The 17,859-nt window shown below is 39.4% G+C and overlaps 1 protein-coding gene across 8 annotated transcripts in view; it reads right to left on the reverse strand.

The window, feature by feature from the left end:
- The window catches only part of CEP44 (centrosomal protein 44), a 130,733-nt gene that overhangs the window by 56,206 nt on the left and 56,668 nt on the right, over nucleotides 1-17,859 (reverse strand). For 6 of the 8 annotated variants that reach the window (XM_060155804.1, XM_060155803.1, XM_060155802.1 and 3 more), the window contains one exon: nucleotides 14,461-14,558. The exons of the other annotated variants lie outside the window; for them this stretch is intronic. In XM_060155804.1, the coding sequence (XP_060011787.1) occupies nucleotides 14,461-14,558 (98 nt within the window). The remainder of the gene's footprint in view (nucleotides 1-14,460; nucleotides 14,559-17,859) is intronic. 8 annotated transcript variants of the gene reach the window in all.

Raw genomic sequence — 17,859 nt, forward strand, 5'->3', positions numbered from 1 at the left:
CTTCATTTCAGAAACTTTTAAAGTAACTTCACAAATATTTTAAGTGAAAGCTTAAATAATGAACAAAAATTAGCCAAGTGAAAGTAAAATATACTGTAATTTTATTTCTACATTTAATTATTGTACAGTATTAGCCTTTTACAAAATGTAAAATAATATTCTTATATTTTAAAAATTAATTTAAGAAAAACAAGAATATACAGTTTTTTAACATTTAAAATATCTATATTTTATTGTTAAAATAATCACAATTAAAAATGTGATGTGTATATGTCTAAATTAGACCATAACAAAAATTATACACTTTAGAATTAAAAACTGGGGTATAAATAAAAATAAAACTTAAAATTTAAAAGCTGGGGTAGGGTTTCCCTGGTGGCTCAGTGGTTGAGAGTCCGCCTGCCGAGGCAGGGGACACGTGTTCGTGCCCCGGTCCCGGAGGGACCGTTCATGCCCCAGAGGATCCCACATGCCGCGGAGTGGCTGGGCCCGTGGGCCATGGCCACTGAGCCTGCGCGTCCGGAGCCTGTGCTCCGCAGCGGGAGAGGCCGCAGCAGTGAGAGGCCCGCATACTGCTAAAAAAAAAAAAAAAAAAAAAAAAAAAAGCTGGGGTATAGGTGTAAAAGTATAGCTTTAAATAAAAATTGTACCAAAATGTACATACCATGTTGTATCCTGTTTCCTTCACTTAGATGATATTATGAACATTTTCTGTGTTAAAAAATATTTACCTACAATATCATTCAGTGGCTGTAAGTAGATCATTTAATGTATACACCATAATTTACTTAACCAAATCCTTTATTATTGGTCATTTAGATATTTTTCATGTTTACTTACTGTAAAGATTTCTTCTGTTGTACATTCTATATTTAAGTAGCTGCCTATAACCTTAATAATTTATTTAGAATGATTTTGAAATAAAGGAATTACTAGGGCAAAGTGTATTTTTTAAGCATTTGATATCATTTTTGCCTAAGAACAAGTAATAGAAATTAATCCAACTTCATTTATCAAATTCTATGATCATCTACCACAAAAAAAATTTCTGAAGAGTATGGACATAGGAGAGCCCCAGTTTGACAGAGCAAATAATAGGAAATAGCATTCTAGCTTTTATTTGGAGAGTTTTGACTTAATGTCACTCCTACCAAGTAGAAAAAAAGCCACTTCAATACACACGATGTTTTCTTCCTCTAAATTTGTTTCCTTCCTCTAAATTTGTTTCCTTCCTTATAAAGAAATTACCACTTGATGAGGGCAAGACAACCAAGAAGAATGAGACCCATTTGATCTGATTGTTTTTAAGCCTCTTAAATGCCAAGTCTATGAGTTATCTGACGAAGGATTGAAAGGATATGAAAATTGAAGATATTTTCTTTGGAAGTGCATTTGACCTTATGAATCAACGCTTTCTTAGCTATTTTCCTGTCACTCTTTATCTTTACACACTCACGTTCTCCTATTGCTCCCCATCCGTTTCCACTGAGATCAGAGAAGTCTGATTGAGGAGTAGTTATGTCTTTAGTCTCATATACACAATTATAAATTAAATCGTTTGCACTTGCTATTTGCTTCAGCGTATTTTCATAGGCAGGGAAAAAGAGGAACCTACAGAAAGAAAGTTTTGAAAAACTAAACTGATTCACTGGACTAGAGGGCTGGCAAATTTTTTTCTAAAGAGCCAAATAGAAAATATTTTTATCTTTGAAGTCCATAAAGTCTTTGTTACAACTACTAAAGTGTGCCCCAGCCATAGTCAAGACAGACACAAATGGGTGAAGCTGTGTTCTAATAAAACTTTATTAACAAAAACAAGTGGTGGGCTGATTTGTTTACCCTATCTGCACTAAACTCTCTTTCCATTTCAAACTTTCCAAAAACTTAATCACAACAGTTTCCATTATTGGACTAGCAACCATTTTCATTTTTCATTTTCTTTTCTGGAATGATTCTCGCAAATTTATCTATAGGAAGAGAAAAGAAAATGTGGACGAAATGAGAGTGACATTCGTCTCTCTTTTCTTTTCCAATGATCCTCATAAGAGCTCTCTGTGATTTTTATGCACCTTGTATCAGAGCTGATTTGTGTTTGCTCACATGGAAAGTCTTCACCAACCGCATATCCTGGTGGAATTTGTCACCTCTTGAGATCATCAATGGTGGTCACTGACTTTCCAGTGTGAATGCCCACATAGTTCCTAAATCTCTGAATTGATTCAACCTGGAGAGTCATTGAGGTTTCTGGTCCCATTGGGAGGCAGGGTCTGTCCAAGTACAGCATAAGCCTGGCTCTTTCTAGGCTCAACAGTGATACCCTATGTTATTCTGATGCAACACTTTGTGTGTGGTAGAAATTATATCTCATGTTTTTCTAGACCTGCCAGAAATGGGTCAAGGCTAATTTTGCTCTCCTTAGTGTAACATATCTAACTAGTTGATACCACAGACTTCTTTACTTGACCCAGAACAAGAAATTTGCTTTGCCGCCTCTAGCTGTTTAACATAATCCTCAATACCTTTCCTCAGAAAGTTGAACACTTTCACCACGAAATGCGTAACAAATGGATGGCTATGCTCCAAAATGTCCAATTTCAAACATCTTGTCAACAATGAAATCCAAACAAAGTTTCTATTAAGGACATTATGAGCCAAAATAAATTTCATGCCTAACTTAAATGTTCTACAATGTTTGACAGATAATGGAAACTGCTTGAAAATAGAATACTGTTGTCATACTTAGCATGATTTCCCGATGTTTGATTTTACCCACGTTAGAAAATCACATATATTTCAGAATATAAAGATTTGAACATTTTTCTTCAATTACACTGGTGACTTCCACCACTCACTTTCTACTGATTGTTTTGTGTAAGTATGAAGCATGTTTGAGCATCTCTTCGATTAAAAGTTAAAAAAATTGCTAACGGCACACTCCCTTCCAGCTATCCCCCTATCTCTCTTCCTGTTCAACTAAGCGTCTTTTAACAGTTATGTATTTTAATCCCCATTCCCTGGTATCCCACTGCAATCCAGCTTTCTTCCCTACTGAAACCACTACTGTCAAGGTGAGTGGCAAATTTCTTTTGACAGATCTGCTGGGGACTTTTCACCACTTGTTGACCATTGCTTTCTTGAAACACTTTCTTCCATCGATTTCCATAATCCTAACCTCTTTTCCTTTCAGATATTTTTTAAAGGTCCTCTTCTCACGCTTGCCCTTTAAATATGAATCATTTCCTCACGGTTTAGTCCTACCGAGGCCATCTTCTCTGCTTGCTCTGCACAGGTGATTTTTATCAACCCCATGGTTGTAAGTCTCAAATCTTCGTGCCCGATTTCTCTGTGAAGCCTCCTACCTGTGTGCATACCTGCCTAGTGGACACTGCAACTTTACTGGCTTCTGGGCATTTTAAGCTCAGTGTATCCCAAACTGAACTCCATCATCCTCACCTTTTCTCCAACCAGCTTCCTCCTATGTGTTCCCCACTGCCCACACCAGAAAATTCAGAGTCTCCTTTGACTCTTTTCTGTCCTTCATTCCCACGTTTGGTCAAAAATCAAATCTTGTTTAACCTACTTTCTAATCATTTTTAGACTTTTCTCTTTTCCCAACGGCCCCACTCCTGTCCGATTTCAAGTCATCCTAGCTACTCACTTGGCTTACCGAAACTGTCTGACTTGCTTACCTCTATCCTTTCCCCCAGGTCTTTCTCAAAAAGAAGCCCAAGTACCTGGATGAGTTTCTGTGATCCTTTGAATCCTAATTTATAACACTTCAATGGCTTTTCTGATGCTCTTAAGAGCTCAGAGATGGCTCACAACACCCTTCCTATCTGTTTAGTCTCCTTTTTTGTCACTCATCTCACACACCAAGCACATCCATGTTGAACCGTATCATAAGCATCCGTAGCATAATTCTTTTACCATCTCTCCCCTCTTCCAGAAATACTCTTAGCCATCTTCATTGCCTGGTTAGCATTTGTTCACCTTTTAAGTTTCGGCTTACGTATCATTTATACCAGAAATTCTTTTCTGACCTAATCCAATCCCTCAGACTGGCTAGCTGTTTCTTCCATGCACTCCCATGGCGTTACTGTCTCTAAAATTGCAACTCATACTTTATATTACTACCTGTTTGATTTTTTAAAAATTTTCCTAGTAAACTGTAAGGTCCATGTGGTCAGGAAACATTTTTATCTTGTTCAAGAAGTATGAATAAAAAATAATGGCTGGATAAATTGATATGCTCTGTGTCCTCATAAAGCTAATAGTTTAGTAGAAGAAACAGATATTCAGCAAATAAACAGATTAAATAAATAATAACACGTGATTGAGGAAAGATCTATCAAGTAAAATTGAGTGCTTTGAAACACAGAGTCCTGGAACCACTGAAGTGTATAATCAGGGAGTGGCATGATATGGCATCATTTAAAAATTTTTGAATCATTCTTTCTGAATGAAGAAAATACATGAAGAAAAAAAGTAACGGCCATGACCAGGAGTTATGGTATGGATGAAAACACTTGAGAGTTTGGAGGATTCACTGCTTATGTCTTCAGTATTCACTTAAGGCAATCATGGGATTACATAACTCTTCACCAGTGTGGTGGCCCAGGGTTGTTGCTTGGGTGTAGCGGGCAATGAGTAACTAACCAGATCATTGAAAGATGGTATTTTGTCAGGAAATTCATTCCCAACATCAGAGCCCATTTCTAATTAAAGCATTCTAGGCATACCGCCTGTACCTCCTTGGAAGTTCAAGTTCACTTGGATAAGAATCTGTCCCATTTCTCCCCTGAGGCCTTCTTTATTTTTTTCCCAGCCTCATAAGTTTATTGCGAGAATAAAATAATATAATGCACTGAGAACCGTGCCTGGCCCACAGAAAGGACTGAATGAAGGTTAGCTGTCGTTGACCTGGCTGGTCTGGAGGTGACTGCTATTGTTATTAGAGGTACAGGTGACGAGTCCAGAGGCACCACGCCTGAAATGGTTTCTTTCTTCTCTGACCTGCTCTCCCATTTGTCCACACACTCATTCTCATTCTTGGTCGTACTGGTTCCCAATTTCTGGAACAGAGACTTGTCGCTCTCCTTCAGCATTTTCTCGTGAACTTTGGTCTCGTACTCAGGCCGGTCCTCTTTAGATAAATGAACGGACTGATCTTCCCCCAACCTCTATACTGTCCACCTACTCATCAGCACCACCTCCACCATCTAATTTCCAGACACGGTGAAGATGTAAATGAATTCCTTCTGCCCCAGCTTAATGGCTGGTGATGTCTTTTTCCCATCTATATGGTCTATGTTGGAAAGTTTTCTCTCCTGAATATCTAGCATTCGGGTGGCAGTGGGTTTGGTTTTTGCATTCTCCCTTTATTGAGGTCACTCAGCCTAAGACATTTATCCTCTTTTCTTTTCTCTCCTTTCCTCTTCTCTTCTAATTCACAGAGAGGCAGCAAACACATTAGACTTCTAAACAGTCATCCTGATACACAGCAGGTGAGAGAAAATCAAAGACTTTCCTGCAGGAGCTGAGAGCACTTATAATACCCAGTGTCATACTGACCATTCTTTATAACCTTAACCAGCTAGTAGAAATTATCTGATTCTAACTTCACTAGCTATATGGCTTGAAAAATTATAGTGTCAATTCCTAATTATGTATGGCCAGAAGCTCATCTTAGACAATATGGTGTTTATGTTGTTTATAAGAACATCTTGAAAAGATAAATCTGTTTGATAAATTAAACTTTCTTAGCTGAGCTTCTCCAACCCAATAAGTAAATGACTACAGACATCTCAGGGAACTTTATCAAATGACACTGTCACTCACACCCTGGTTTCTGAGCTTCGTCCTTGTCTTTGATTATAAGTTTCCTCAAACTCTCTTGCAAATTTTTCATTTGTTACAATGATAAAGTAAACGAGGCTTTCCTGTAATGAATTTAATTTTACAATTTGTTCCTGGAATTAATCGTTGATTAAAAGGCTTGCTGTGGTCTTTGTAAGTCCTTTAGTGTTTCATTATTATAGAAACTCAGGAAACATTTATCAAAGAGTTCTTGTGCTTTAGGAATCATTCCATGCCAGGTTTGAATATGTCAATAATGCTTAATAAAAAATGTACAATCTCATAACCAACCAACGACCAGTGTTTACACTATCCATCCGCCTTTTAACTCCGCCCGTAACTCCTATACAATCTAGATCCAAGTCTCCTGCAGCAATAAACAATCTTGACTCAGACCTCCAATTTTATAGCCTCACAGTTCACGCTCTTCATCAAAACCTATGAACCCTCAAGGGCTTATCCAGCCGGGTGTTTTAGAAAAAAAAGTTGCATTTCTCCCTTAGAAGAATGCTCATATCAGCCACTAAGAATTCTCATATCAGCCACTAAGAATTCTCATATCAGCCACTCATTTTGTTACTGGAATATTTTGGGTGACTAGTAATCATATGTGCCACTTTGACCATCCAATAGAGACTTAAAATCCTAGTGACACATTTCATACTAATAGGAAACCATCCTTCCGATTATCCAGATCCCAAAGTAAAGTTTCATTTGCCCCATTTCTGAGTTCATTCCTCAGGCTTAGGCTCAGATCAGGTTAAAAATTAATCTTTCCTTAGCCAAGAACTTGCACAGCTAATGCTTGCAATACTGACTCATGTATTTAAAGTCATGCACAAAAATGGCAGAGTGCGTACTGTTACGCCATAGAGGGAAGGAATCCGGGGCAGAGTGTGTGCCATCCCTGCCTCTGGCCATGACGTGAAAACTGGGCTTCACAGCTCTACAGCTCAGAAGAGTCCCAGGTCTGGCATCACAATGGAGGGAAAGCCGTGGACAGCTCTTTGCTGGTTCTCGCGATCTCCACGCTCCCACGGAGAGACTTGGCTTTCCCGGGGCCCTCCTCTTCGAACTGTTTCCCCAGATCCCTTCATGGTCACTCTTTCTCCTCCATCAATCTTTATTCAGATCACACCTTCTCAACGAGACCCACCCTGACACCCTGTGAACATTTACGTCCCATCCTACCTGCCCCTGCATCCCAACCTCTCTTACTCCGCTCTCCTCTCTTCTTTTTTCATACTCCTAAGTATGTCAATTGGAACAATTATATCCCCCATTCTTGGGTGTTATGGCGGCTACAATCTCAGAATATCAAGGTAGAGAGAGAGGGTGCATTGTTCTGGGCAATATGGAGGTAAGGCCAGCTTCTTTCGTTTATACCATGTCTTCAGGCAATTACTTTCTTGGAAGATAATTTTAGTAGGTCTGATTATTATCAAAAACCCGTTTTCAAGAGATTAAATTTTGTATGATCGTAAGTTGAGTACTCAAATGGGATGAGCCTAGTTGATTTTAGGGTACATTGTCTTTTTGAGATAATATAACAGCTGTCAGTGTTGGCTCTGCTACTTAAAATGTATGATTAACAGAAGGATTCAAATGTTTAAACATTGGAGTTGGAAGTTAAAAATGTATTTAAATTAAGCAAAGACAATATTTTGGGTAGTCCTGAGTGTCCTGTAAGTGAAAAGTCATCAGTTAGCAGCATGAAATTTTAAGTGATGACATTTTCCTCTTAAGATAAGACAGTCCCTTTGATCTTTCATCTGATATGTCAGCTAGAAAGATGGGTTGGTCGCCTCCTGTTTCCTAGCTGTAAAGATGATCCCAAACTGAGAGCCCCTGACTGTCAGAATACACCTTCTCCATCTTTCTCACACCGGGAAGATAAAATTGCTGATATCTGAAAAATGAAAGTGTGTTGTGATGTATCCTGTGCAGATCTTTGTATTAGTTGAGAGAGAGGCCGTTATGCTAAGGTAACAAATATTACACATCATTTCCACCCACAACTATTGACCACAACTAGTCACAAAGTCCTGCGTAATTGCAAAGAATCTGAGAAATGTTAGCACTCTGTCTCCAGTACAATCCTTAACACACTCTTTAAGGAAAGACACGTTCCTTAAAGAAGGATGCCGGCAATAGTGTGTGTGTGTTTGTGTGTGTGTGTGTGTGTGTGTGTGTGTGTATGCTCACTTGCCCCTCTTGAATCACTCTCTCGTGGTGCCACAGAAATCAGGAACAAGGTTTAATAAAAGAAGACTAGTGCCTCGATGGTACCGCTAAAGGATAAACTGAGACATGTTAACATTGCTAAGAGTTTATTTGAGCAAACATCAGTGTGAATGGGGCAGTGCCAACCCAGAAGTGGTTAGGAGTACTCCACAGAGAGGAGCTGGGACAAGGGTCTTGTGGAGAAAATGCAGAAGCAAAGTAAATAACTCATCTGACCTGCTACAGCTTCACGCTTGCATTATTTGGGAAAGTGGAGCTGGCGGGTTGCTATTGGTGGTTCTTGCCCTGCAGGTATTCACAGGAATTGCTGGTGGCTTAGGTCTTGGTGGCTTACAGAGGCTGCTAAGGCATTAGACACCCTCATTCTAATGGTTTCCTTGTTTAATTAATTTAACAGTACGATTGGAAGGAATCTTAAAATGTCTGGACAAATACTTTTTAAAACATTCTTTTTTAAAAAATTGAAGTATAGTTGATTTACAATGCTGTGTTAGTTTCAGGTGTACAGCAAAATCATTCAGTTATATATATATATATTCAGTTAAGTATACATATACATAACTGAATATATATATATATATTCTTTTTCATATTCTTTTCCCTTATAGGTTACTACAAAATATGGAGTATAGTTCCCTGAAAAAAAATTCTTAGTTTTGAAATAAGAAAAGAAAACTAGAATGTGCTCAAAACAAATAATCACACTTTACCTTATCTTCCCTTTTATAAATACACATATTTTATATGTGTATAAAAATTAGATTCAAAGTTCTCTATACCACCCAAGCACATGTGTGTAATCCCTGAGAATCCCTACTTGGATAATGGAAATCCTTTTCCAATAAGAATCATAATAAATGAGAATTCTGACACCAGCTTTTGTGGGTGGGAAAGCAGGTTGCATATTTTCTCCACAGTATTTAAAAAATGAATTAGAGCTTCTAGATACTCAAAAATCCCCAATAAAATTCTTTTTGTGATTCTCTTCTTGTTTTTGCTTGAATTAACCCTATGGCTTTTCCTGAATCATCCTCTTTTAGTCAGACTCACAGTGTTGATTCCCTGCAGGTACTAGGAGTTCAGAGTTAAAAATAAGATACTCTTCATTTTTGAGTATAAACCAATACCTTAAAATTTCTCAGGGGAGTTAATGAAGATTCCATGAGCAATGATAGCCCCTAAGACTTTCCCACAGCAGAGAGAGAGAGAGAGAGTGTGTGTGTGTATATACATGCAGAGAGCAGGGAGGATGTGATACATGAACAGTAAATTTGGTAAATGTTTTCACAGGGTTTGTAAATTTATTCCAGAGACAAAACAGAAACAGAATGACCTCTGCCCAGCCCCATTGCTCCTCATTGACTGAGTGATATAGAAAAGGTCTGGACAAGTTCTCTGTCACTAGACCCCATGTCCAGAGATTGAAGACAAGCAGTCACCGTGAAGGGCTTCCTTTAACAAACAGACGAAGGGGTGAAGATGTGCTTGGAGAGAATTCATTCCAGTTAGTGTAGAAACAGTCTGTTAAAAACAGACTGCTAGGATTCTTTTGGGTAACTTGGCCTGACTTCAAAAGAGAAGGGCCTGAATAGGTATATGAATGATATATACATAACTGAGTCACTTTGCTATATACCTGAAACTAACACAACACTGTAAATCAACTATATTTCAATAAAAATAAATGTTAAAATAAATAAATAAAAATAAAATGAAAGAAGGAAAGAGAAGGGCTCTGTGATTGCAGAGAGGCAAGCTGGACCCCAGTGATCAGCTGCACCTGTCCTCACCCACCTCCAGGTTACCTCAGTGCCCCACTCTCACCCCATATAGGTAGGTTTTTCCATGTGAGACACACATGAAAGTTTCTATTTGAGTAGCTTGGAAATTGTACTTTGTTAATTAAAGGTCTTTAAGTTCATGGATTTTGTTCATTAAGAAAAAGCCTATCCAAGAAGGAACACCCAATCAAAACGATAGTTTTCCAATAACAGTAAATTAAGTGAAATTTCCCCAAATCGGCACTGTTATGGATCGAATTCATAGGATGATGTCATTGCTCCCAATACCTCAGAACGTGACCTGTTTGAAAACAGAGCGGTTGCGAGTGTAATTAGTTAAAATGAGGTCATACTGGAGGGGGGTGAGCACCATATCCAATGTGCCTGGTATCCTCACAAAAGGGGGAAATTTGAACACAGACACACACAGGGAGGACAGCACGCAAAGATAAAGGCAAAGATTGTGCTGAAGCTTCTGCAAGCCAAGGAACACCAATGACAGCCGGCAAACCAGCAGAAGCTAGAAAGATTCTTCCTCTCAGTTCTCAGAAAGAACCAACTCTGCTGAAACCTTGATCTCAGACTTCCAGCCTCCAGAACTGTGAGACAGTAAATCTTGGTTATTTACGGCACCCCGTCTATGGTATTTTGTCGTGGCAGCCGTGGCAGCCGTAGCAGACTAGCGCAGGCGCTGAGAACAAGCACGCTGTGTGTCTGCTTTAATCCTGTGTTTTCCACAAAACAACCTACATCGCAGAGGGTAGCCGCAGACAGTAACACCTGACCGGAAACACAAGCCACTGGGATTCCTCAGTTCTGGAAGACATCTCACTTAAATATATCTACCGCCAACAGCATCGCATCCTAGGGCCATAACAAGGATGTCGTGAAGAAACATGGATTTCTAGAATCCTGGCAGGTTAAAACAAGGTGGTTTCTTGAGATGATATTATCAAAAAGAAAATCGTTAAGGAAAGAAGATGTGGAAGAGTCTTGGGAGAAAAGAGTCTTGTCTCCATGGTTACTTCACTATGTACTGTCTCTGTTGCACAGGTTTTCCTCCATCACTGACCCCTCAGTCCAGACGAATCCCTTCCCCTACGAGCTCATCCATCAACTTTGGCTCTGCAGTCATTCATACTTTCACCAGCTTTCATACACTTCTTCCTTCTTGTAAACGCTTTGTCTTCCCCCACTACTCTCTTACACAGTTTTTAAGCAAACGCTTTTCCGAGGCTGCAGTAAGAGCTGCTATTAACTTCGGAGGAGGTCCGGTGTATGCAGAAGTGGCTGTAGGGTCAGTTTTGCAGCTCCCATTTAGCTACTGGATTTCTAGCAGGTCAAGGAAACGATGAAGGAGATTCGGGGCTTGGTTTCTGGCAGCAAACTCCACAACCATAACTCTTGCTGGATTTAGTGGAGCAGAGCAGCGTGAATTCGTTTAAGTCAGGCTGGGATCAAGTCTGAGGAAGATTAGATTAGACCAAGAAGGAAGTGGATGGTGGTGGGAATTGGGAGGAGGGGGTGAGGAATGAAGGGTATTAAAGATGTTAAATTCAACAATAATGACGATGATAACTAAAACTGATCACTCTCATGCTTAGTACATTGTCTCCATAAGAATCTAGGACATCAATAAGTATGTAAAAAACAATGGTAATATTTAAGTGCATTTCTGCAGCCTCTAGAAAATGGTTTAAATATGGACAAGAGATTATTTTATTTTCCTGATTGTTCAATAAACACTTTGCTAAACAATTTTTTTAAGGTATTGAATTTCCCTAAAGTGATCTCTTCTAAAAACTATTCTACTCATCAGACACAATGTTTTAAAATTTCAGGCATTATCAAAAATCTTCTTCTTTTTCTTTTTTTTTTTGCATGAGATACTTTGATTACATGCTTCCCCACATTGATGCAAACGGAAGGACACCAAAGCCATGGCCTTATTTTCAAAATTTATTTTAGAAGTATTTAACGGGAGGACGATGAACTTGACAGTAAGGTTTTTATAAGCTATCAACCTCTGCTCTGTGCTATCAACCTTGAGCTCTTCCAGGCACTCCTGGTTATGTCAGAATTCTCCCACCACAGCAACTTTGTGGTCGATGTGCCGTAGTCATAGGGACCCGAACCAACCAGAGATGTCTGGAAGAGGGGGTGTCTGACCAAGCTGGAAATTTCAGGAAACTTACCAAAAAAGAACACATTAAATGCTTGTTAATTCAACCAATATTTCATGGACACCAGCATTCTGGAAAATTCTTTGTTGTGCTTGAGGGTAAAAATGAGTTAGATACCATTCCAACCCTTGAAGAGCTGATACTCTGGTTACAGCCCAGAGAGGATGAGCTGCAATCCTTAGAGCACACTCTAAATCAACACCTGAAAATACTTCTGAGGGGTCACTCTTTTATACTTTTATTTCTCCTAATTGAAGAATGTTCATTAGAAATTATCTGGGGAAAAAAATAGGCTGATTTCTCTGGACATGTTATCCCTCTTTAATTTTTACTTAGCAAACCCGTAGCTCTTACTAGGTTCCAAGCCTTACTATAGTCACTTTTTGAAAATTAACCCATTACTATGATAACACTCCTGGGAGGTATTTATTATTATCTTCTCCTATTTGATAGATGAGGAAATTGGAGCCCAGAGCTAGTAAGTAGCCTGCTCAGGTTTACATAGCTAGCAAGTAGGTTACCTTTAAGTAAGATAATCAAAGATAAAAATGTTTTTAAACTATCAAAATAAAAAGGAAAAAAATCATATTCTGTATTCAGGATTTAAAGTAAATCAGAACAAGTTTCTCTAACATTTTTCAGTGCCATACTAATTAGGACAACATGTTCTGTTCTTGATATCTAAAGATGTGTATGAGAGAATAAAATGTGGAAAAATAAAATATCTTCCCCCCCAAAATCAGGTTATGTTATTGTCCTTTTCAGACTGGCTAAAGAGCAATTAATTAATCTATGTGAAGCTTTCTTGGATCTATTAAAATGTTTGGCCTATGCACCCTCTATTGGGGAAAATATTTAATCACAAGCTCTCGTGATAAACACCATTAGGTATGGTTTACTCATCTGAAAAGTGTAGATAGTACCTCTGATGAGTACCTACATCAGAGGATTATGAAAGGATTTCTCCTTTTGTGATGTGATGCTATGACATCCAGGTAGGACACCTGGATACTGGAAAGGAACACTCCTCAGCCCGGCCCTTATGCTTTGCTACGAGCAAAGTACAGCTATAAAGAAAAAGGAAACCTTAACATCCACACAATCAAAAGTAAATGCCAAAAAAAAAAAAAAAAAAAAAAGTAAATGCCAACATGTAGATCAGCCAGTAAACCAGTGTAGGCTCAGAGACAGCTTCCCAAACTGCGTCAGCCCAGCGAAAAGGTTACTTTTCTCAGGTTAGCAAATTGGCTTCCTGATCACTCTGATCTTAAAGGTTTAAAAAAAAAACAAAAAACAAAAACTTTTTGCTTCAAAGTAATATGAGACAGAGTCCTACTTATTTTGGAAGACCTTACAGAACTCGTTATGTACTTCTGACTTCTTGGAAAAATGACTAAATCAATACTTCTGGGATAAGAGATTGTGCTGTCAGACAGCAGAACAGTCAACCCAACAATCGCACCTCTGAAGGAAGCTCGGGTTTTTAGCTTTATTACCTCTTGGAATGGGAAGGTCATCCGCAAATCTGTCTGATGATGAGGTCCTGATAAATAAGCTTTAATTAACACGCTTCACTTTAAGAGTCCTTAATTCCAGTATCTTAGCACAGATTAGGAAAGCAAGATATAAACTGAATCGTCTGTTGAAAAATTGATGAGCCCCTTGAGCTCATTATCAAAGCAAACTTAATCTAGACCAAGATGCCTTAAGAATTGAGTCAAATGATTCAATTGATAATCATCAGATTCACAGGATTCCCCAAACTCACGGAAATATATTTTTTAATTTTAATTTTATAAGACTGCTCATCAGACCTTAACACTGGTTAAATTGGATGATCTCTTTGTGTTGAGCTCCCTACCTAACTGGCTTTTCAGTCCACAGTTCCCCTTTTTGGAAACCCAGACTAGTCTTGCAGCCCTGTTTCCGGGGGGGCCTGCTGGCTCGGCCCTTTCCCCTGTCCCAAGCTCCTGCCGGTGGTGCACACAGGACCTTCCCTTGGATACTCTGCAGTAATATTTCTTGGTCACTGCTGGTGTGTTAAGGTGCATACGTTTATTTGTTTTGTTTTATGTAGATCCTCAAATCCTAAAAAGTTAAGCATATCGCCTTCTGACACACCTACTTATTTTATGTCTAAGAACTATGGTCCCAGACACTGTCGATATCTACAAAAATGACAAAAATCTTACTAAAAACAACCTAGAATTACAAGGCCATTATGGGAAACATTCCAATTACACAAGATCCTTTACTTAAGAAGTGTACTCAAAAGCAAGGACTCCAAAATCAAGCAAGCAGAATGGAATGCCTGTTTTAATTGGCACACAGAAGCCTCCAGAAAGGCTTCAAAATTCCAAAAGAGCTTCATTAAAAATTTTGTTGCTGGGACTTGCCTGGTGGTCCTGTGGTTAAGACTCTGCTTCCACTGCAGCGGGGTGTGGGTTCAATGTCTGGTCGGGGAACTAAGATCCCACATACCTCGTGGTGTGGCCTAAAACATAAATAAAATAAAATAAAATAAAATAAAATAAAAGTTGTGTTGCTAAAGGCTAATGAAAAATGAAAGACACAAGAGGTACCTAAAATGAAAGATCAAAGACTGACATAACTCCTACTGCCCCCCTCTATCCTCCTGTGTTTAAGTACTCATTCTAGCAATTCTCTGTCTGAATTGTCTTTCCACTCTGAGGAGACTACGTGACAATAAACAGAAGTCCGTCAAGTTAGTGGTCTTACAGATGCCCCTAGATATACCCTTGAAGGAGGGCACTCATATGGGTCTCTCCCAGGGTTGATGGGACTCTGAGGAATTTTCTGGTAAGCTGTTACATTATTCCCTTAAATAGCCAAAGAAACTAATATTAATGAAAAATCTTGCATATCCTTGGAAAGCTGGCAGAAGCCAGGTAAGGTTAAAATTCTTGCCAAAGTCAGCTCTCTCAGATGTCTGTCTCAGTGCCCAGTCTAGTGAGAAAAATAGAGATTTCCATTGTCCCCTCCTTTCCAAGTCCAGACCCATTGTGCAACTGAGTCCCCCTAAAACCGAGCTCCTCTGCCGAATATATGATTAACCTCTCCGTCCGTTACTCCCTTTCTTGTCCAACACTTGCTCTCCTCATGATTGATAAGTATCAAAGAAAAGGGAGGATTGAAACCAGATAGGACCCTCTGGGTCCCTCCCAGGTACAAATCCTTTCTTTGTCCCCCATTTCTTCTTTGGTCTGTTTTCCTCTCTCTGGCTAACACCCCAAACTTGGTGAACATTGCATCTAGGCTCTATAAAAAGAAAAGGACCAAAAGACAAGAATAAAACTGCCTGTGTGGTCTACAGACCCTAAAATTTTGACTGGCATCCATGGCTGTCACTTTTTCGGTCCTGATTCAAACAGGAATAACCAGGAGGCATTTGTGATTCAGGACTCTCTTCCTCTGGCTGGGCCCTACTTCCCTGACCAACACCACCTGCTGCTCCTAGATTAACTTCTGGGGAAGTTGAAGCTCAGTTACATAAGATGACTGAGCAAGCCACTGGGCTTAGAAAGGTGACTCCTTCAATGGAGTCCTTCTTGGACTTACTTGACTTAGATTAGTTTGGGTCTTGGAGTCTATGCTTCTGACTTGCACTCCAGACACTGGGAATTGCCCTACCTATACTAGTCCTAGTAGTCTCCCTGGCATGCTAAGTGCTCTCAAAAGTTTCCAATGCATGTCCACAGCCACTAACCACCAAGCAAGTGATCTCCCTAAGACTGGAACATCAAATAAGGAATGAAGAGAAAGACCAACTTAAAAATTGTGAAGCTGGGGACTTCCCTGATGGTCCAGTGATTAAGACTCCATGCTTCCAATGCGGGGGGCATGGGTTCAATCTCTGGTTAGGGAACAGCCCACTGCAGGGAGGAAAAAAAAAAAAAAAAGGGAACCTGAAATCATGGCCTGTGAATATCACAGAGATTAAGCACAAAAACATCATGACCTATGACTAACACACAAGGATCAATAAAAACTGCAAGAACTTCAGAATGGTAGCTGGAAGTGGCCCTAATGCCATCTCCCAGTGAAGCTGAGAGTCTGATCAAAAGGGGGGAATTGCTAAAAAAAAAAAAAAAAAAAAGAAAAGAAAAGAAAAGAAAGAGAAGCCCAGAATGAGGTCACTTACCCCACAACAGCAAACCAAGATTTAATATCCAACCTAATTACAGTTTCAGCCACTCCCAGAAAAGTGACCTTTAACCAGTCAATCTGGAATTACCTGACCAGTACTGGTGAGGTCACCGGGCAGAATAGAACCCTGCCTGTCTCCAAAGGAAGGTGACCTTGCCTGAGACAATCCACTCTTTGTTAGAAACTTCCTCTTTCTATCCCCTTCTGCCTATAAAAGCCTTCCATTTTGTACAGCTCCTCAGAACTCCCTTTTGCTTGTTAGATGGGATGCTCCCTGATCCATGAATCGTTGGATAAAGCTAATTAGATCTTCAAATGTACTCGGTTGGGTTTCGTTTTTTAACACAACAAATACCTCAAAATCAGTGCACTACAGAAAAGGCAGTAATTTACTTCCTGAGGAATACTATACTAAGTACTTCAGATACGTTTTCTTATACCACACTATCTTTATTCATTCATCTGTCAGTAGACACAGAAGTTGTTTTCACACACTGGCTATTGTGAATACTGCTGCAATGAACTTGGGAGTGCGGATATCTCTTTCAGATACTGATTTAATTTCCTTTGGATATGTACCCCAAAGAGGGATGGCTGGATCACATGTTAGTTCTATTTTTAGCTTTCTGAAGTATTTGCACACTGTTTCCCATGGTGGCTGCACCAGTTTACATTCCCACCAACAGTGCACAAGGGTTCCAAAAAGCACTAGGTCTTGAGGCAGACAAATCAGGGTTTAAAACCGTGCTCTACCTGCTCCAAGCTATGTGAACGTAAGTCATATCACCTTTCTGAATTCCCGCTTCCTTGTGTGTAAAAAGAAATTTACATCATAGGGTTGTAAAGATTTGATGATCAAAAAGGGTTTTATAGTGCCTAGACAGCGCCAATCATGTACTAGGTATTGAAACAGTTGTAGATCTTTCTTTCTTTCTTCCTTTTTTTTCCTACCTTCCCTGATTTCCACTCAGTTGTGTATTGAGTAGCACAGATTAATCGCCTGCTCACAGAAGTAAATAGCACTTTGGTATGTATAGCCAAATGCTTCTCAAGGGTTGGGAACCATCGACCCCAGCACCTTCTAACTCTCTGGTTTAATGTTGGCATTCATAAAAAGGCAGTATCTACGTCTTGCTACCCTGCCGAGGAGGCAGAGACGAGGTTGACTGTAATGCTGCTCAAAACCCGATCTGAGCAATTAAAGAAAGTTTCCATGTAAACCACAAGTGGTAGCAGTCAGGTCACTCTGTGGGCATGCTTGGAGGAGAGCACTGTGACTTATCTCTCACTATTTTAAAGCGTAAAGTATTGAAATTTGCAGTGAGATTTGTTCCAAAAAGCCTCTTCTTCATGATGCAGTGGACAATTTCTTTCCTACAAATATTCAGGCAATTTCTCAGGACTGTGCTGCTTTGGGTATCAATGCTGAGCACATGAACCAAATTCACTCCTATAATAAAACATTAATCTATCCCCCTGGTGCTTTTCCTAAAAGTATTAAAAAACAAGTCACTCAAGAGCTGTTGCTAGGAGGTTCTAGAGACCCACTTCAAGAAACAAAATTCAACTTCCAATCAACTGGGTAAGGTCAAAGTTTTATCTCAATGTGATGACATTTAACTCTGACA

This window comes from Lagenorhynchus albirostris, chromosome 7 (genome assembly GCF_949774975.1).
Source record: "Lagenorhynchus albirostris chromosome 7, mLagAlb1.1, whole genome shotgun sequence".
Classification (NCBI taxonomy): Eukaryota; Metazoa; Chordata; class Mammalia; order Artiodactyla; family Delphinidae; genus Lagenorhynchus; species Lagenorhynchus albirostris.